At 40.6% G+C, this 3,256-nt stretch overlaps 1 protein-coding gene across 1 annotated transcript; it reads right to left on the reverse strand.

Moving 5' to 3' along the window:
* Window positions 1-202: 202 nt before the first annotated feature.
* On the reverse strand, window positions 203-2,545 carry PPP4R3C (protein phosphatase 4 regulatory subunit 3C). The gene is made up of 2 exons (XM_045516258.2): window positions 1,047-2,545; window positions 203-881 (listed from the first exon to the last, which is right to left on the reverse strand). The coding sequence occupies exons 1-2, from the start codon at window positions 2,543-2,545 to the stop codon at window positions 203-205; spliced, it is 2,178 nt and encodes a 725-aa protein (XP_045372214.1).
* Between the last annotated feature and the right edge of the window lie 711 nt (window positions 2,546-3,256).

The following is a 3,256-nucleotide window of genomic DNA, read 5'->3' on the forward strand; positions in this document are numbered from 1 at the left end:
TTGATTTTTATAGAACTAAATTCTCCTAGATAGTAACACTGAGCATCTTTGCTATGTATTGAATACTTATAAGCTCACATGAGAAAGCTTTTGGATTCAGATTTTTCAGCTAATGTTACAGAATTTTAGTAATGTTTTGATGTTTACAGAATTTTAGTAATGTAAAGTTCAGTAATGTTGAGGGTTTCCCATAAAGATTTTACTAAAGACGTGGTCTTTTTCTGAGGGATGTTTCATCTTCTTTATCTTCCTCTTCATCGTCTGAATAATCCACTAAGCTAATCGTGCTTGGGTTACTTGCTCTGCTGGAAGCAGTATCAGCAGAATGGGATGAAGTAAATTTCAAGTCACCAAAAGATATTCTTTTGGGAAGATCTACCTTGTCTTCATTTTCTTTTGTTTTTTTAGCCTCCGTAAATTTATCACAACAATCTTGAAATTCACCTTCCAATGGTGGCATATCTGCTTCTCCTTCCTCTATATTTTCTTTAAAATTCATTTCTTCCTTCTCCTCCAAGACACTGGAATCTCTGCAAAACACTTTACTATACAGTATAGAATGCAAGGTTTTCTGTATTTGAATCTGCTGGTCTTTCTCTTGTTCATATTGAATCTTCAATCCTTTGAATGTCTGAACATACTCAATTGACTCAAGTGTTTTATAAAAGTTTTCAACTACATGTGCAACAAGAGACTTGATATTTTCCACTCTTATGTATTCAAACAGCTCAATAACAGCTGAATTCAACATATTGTACCGAGTTCCATTATCTAGAAGAGCATTTACAACCGGCTCAAAAAGATTTCCCTTGATGATGTAATGATTGTAAAGTTCATCTTTAAGGCCAATCATCCTTCTCATAAAGCGAAGAGCACACAAGATAAGGAAAGCGTGCTTTGAATTCATCAGGATCAAGACTCTTCTTAGCAAGTCTTTCCTAAAAATATAGTATTTTATGTAATATGTGTGATGCTGCACACAAAATGTGAGCAGCTCTAAAATTAAGGCAAGCAGCTGTGCTGTTTGGTAATTATTGAGGTGATTTTTGTTGTTTTGGTCAGCTCCAACTATGTTATCTTCTTCACATACATCTTCTGAAGTGGTTGACAAAAGCGGTACAATTAAGTTATGCATACAACGTTTATAAAAGAAATTTAGAAATTCACTTCTTTCACATTTAGTAGGTGTTGCCAGCATGTTGTATGGATCAAGTAGCTCTCGGAGAAGTTCCATTAAATGAATAGCACCTCCGAGCTCAGGATCAGTATCACAGATCATTTGTTCAATTACTAAATTAATGAAAAGGTTGCCATCTTCACTCTGCTGGGCTTCTTCCATTATAAATCCTCGGATTATGGATGGACTATACTCTACTAGATAAGCAAATATATCAGTAGCAGCTGATTTTATCTGCAAATCATCCGTGGCCATTACAATTTTAAGAGCAGGAAGAATTCCCAGTTGTGTCAATGTTTTGAATAAGGTATCCTTGCTCTGAGGCTGTAACGTCTGAGAAAATGCACAGAATTCCTTGAAAAAAAACACCAGTTCACGCCGTTTATCAATATCTGTGGTCTTATCCCTTAACTGTGCAAAACCTTCAGCCAAAAACTTGTCATCTTCCTGCAGCATGCTGACTATCTCAACCTTGTTTAAAAAAATAAAAGTTGTAATAGTAGAAAAAAGATTCTCTTTAAACACGGATGGTTTAGACACAAGGATGTCATGAATGTACTGTACCCTGTATGTCTGATGTATTTTTTGCCGAAGTTCACAGTTTGTTATTGGTATAACTTCCTTGAACTTGGCATTTTGGGTTAAGAATTCCCTATGCCTTCTTGGCTGAGCCAAAGTAGGTTCATGTTCAAGGCATCCCACCACATCCATGATATACTCATCAGAAAACAGGATCTCAAACAGAGATTTCTTGTTGAGACATAAGATTCCTTTAATAATGTCATGCAAATAGTGTAAGCCTTGAGTATCCTCTAGGTTCTCACAGGTGTGAAACAACTGCAGTAGCTTTTTAATATAGTTCTCGTTTTCCAAGACCAGAGCCAGCCTTTCCTTACGCAAAGGTGAGGTGAGACCCGCAGTAACTAAGGCAGCAATCTGTTCAAGTTTACTGAGTTCACAGTTTGGTAGGCCAAGCTGTTCAGAGGTTTCCGGCAAGTCATCACATTGTTCTTCTTCGGATTCATCCAAGAGGTCTTCTGTGATTTCGACAGATGGGTCTTTACCTTGAACCTTGCAAATGTCTTTCCAGATCTCATAACAACTTGCTGGGTCCTGGAAAATTATTGCCATACCACGGTTCTCAGCTTCATACCAAATAATTAGGTTCTCTCGTTTTCTCTGATAGGGCGTGTTCAGATTTATCTTTGACTCCAAGATCAGTGAACCATCGGACTCCGACTGAACTAGCAGAGACAGGCCCCGAAGCCGCTCCTCGTAAGTGGGTAAGAGGTACCCCGTGCCTAGCTCGTCCCATAGTTGGTCATCACTCATCATATAGACTTTCACACGGCGCCGCTTGTCTGCCATGGCAACCTCTGGCCTCTTTACCCCAGCTCTGGCCTCGGCGCGGGTCCCTGCTTCTTGCGTGCCCTGAATCAAGGGACGCCACCGCGGTGGTGCCAGCGATGGTGGCCTAGGTGGCTGATCAGGAAAATCACAACAGAACATGGAGGAAAAGGGGTGGTCATCGGGACCCTGGTGGTTCCTCAGGGTTCCCCCAGAGTCCCAGGGCTCCCCTGGAGTCCCACTACTTCTCGCTTCCATCCCTTGCTCCCGTCCTCATGTGTTGCTCCACCATACTCTCTCAGTGTCAACCGGAAAAGTGAGTCTCTGAGTCCGCTTGCGGATCTCTAAGAAAACCTCAATTATGTCAAGATTCTAATGATACCCCCAGGATTCTACCCAAAAGGAACATTCTATACTTGTTCAGGTGAGCTGCTGCCAAGCTTAGAAATGGAGGCTAATGAGCTCGACCAAAGAGCACTGTTCTTCCCATAAAAGGTTTTGACCCCTAGAAACATTTTCACTCATCAGGTGTATGGGTATGGAAACTTAGGACCTTAGACAAAAGAAAGCTTAATCTCTTATATTCTGACCAAGTCCACACTTAACACTCTGTGTCGAGAAAAGACGCTTACCCAATGCCCACACCACCCCCTTTCTCCAAAAAAAGAAGCAGGAATAAGTGAACTGTAGACCGTTACCTACAATTAGAGATCTGTAGGTGGGTTTTCTCCA

Source organism: Camelus bactrianus, chromosome X (assembly GCF_048773025.1).
Source record: "Camelus bactrianus isolate YW-2024 breed Bactrian camel chromosome X, ASM4877302v1, whole genome shotgun sequence".
Classification (NCBI taxonomy): domain Eukaryota; kingdom Metazoa; phylum Chordata; class Mammalia; order Artiodactyla; family Camelidae; genus Camelus; species Camelus bactrianus.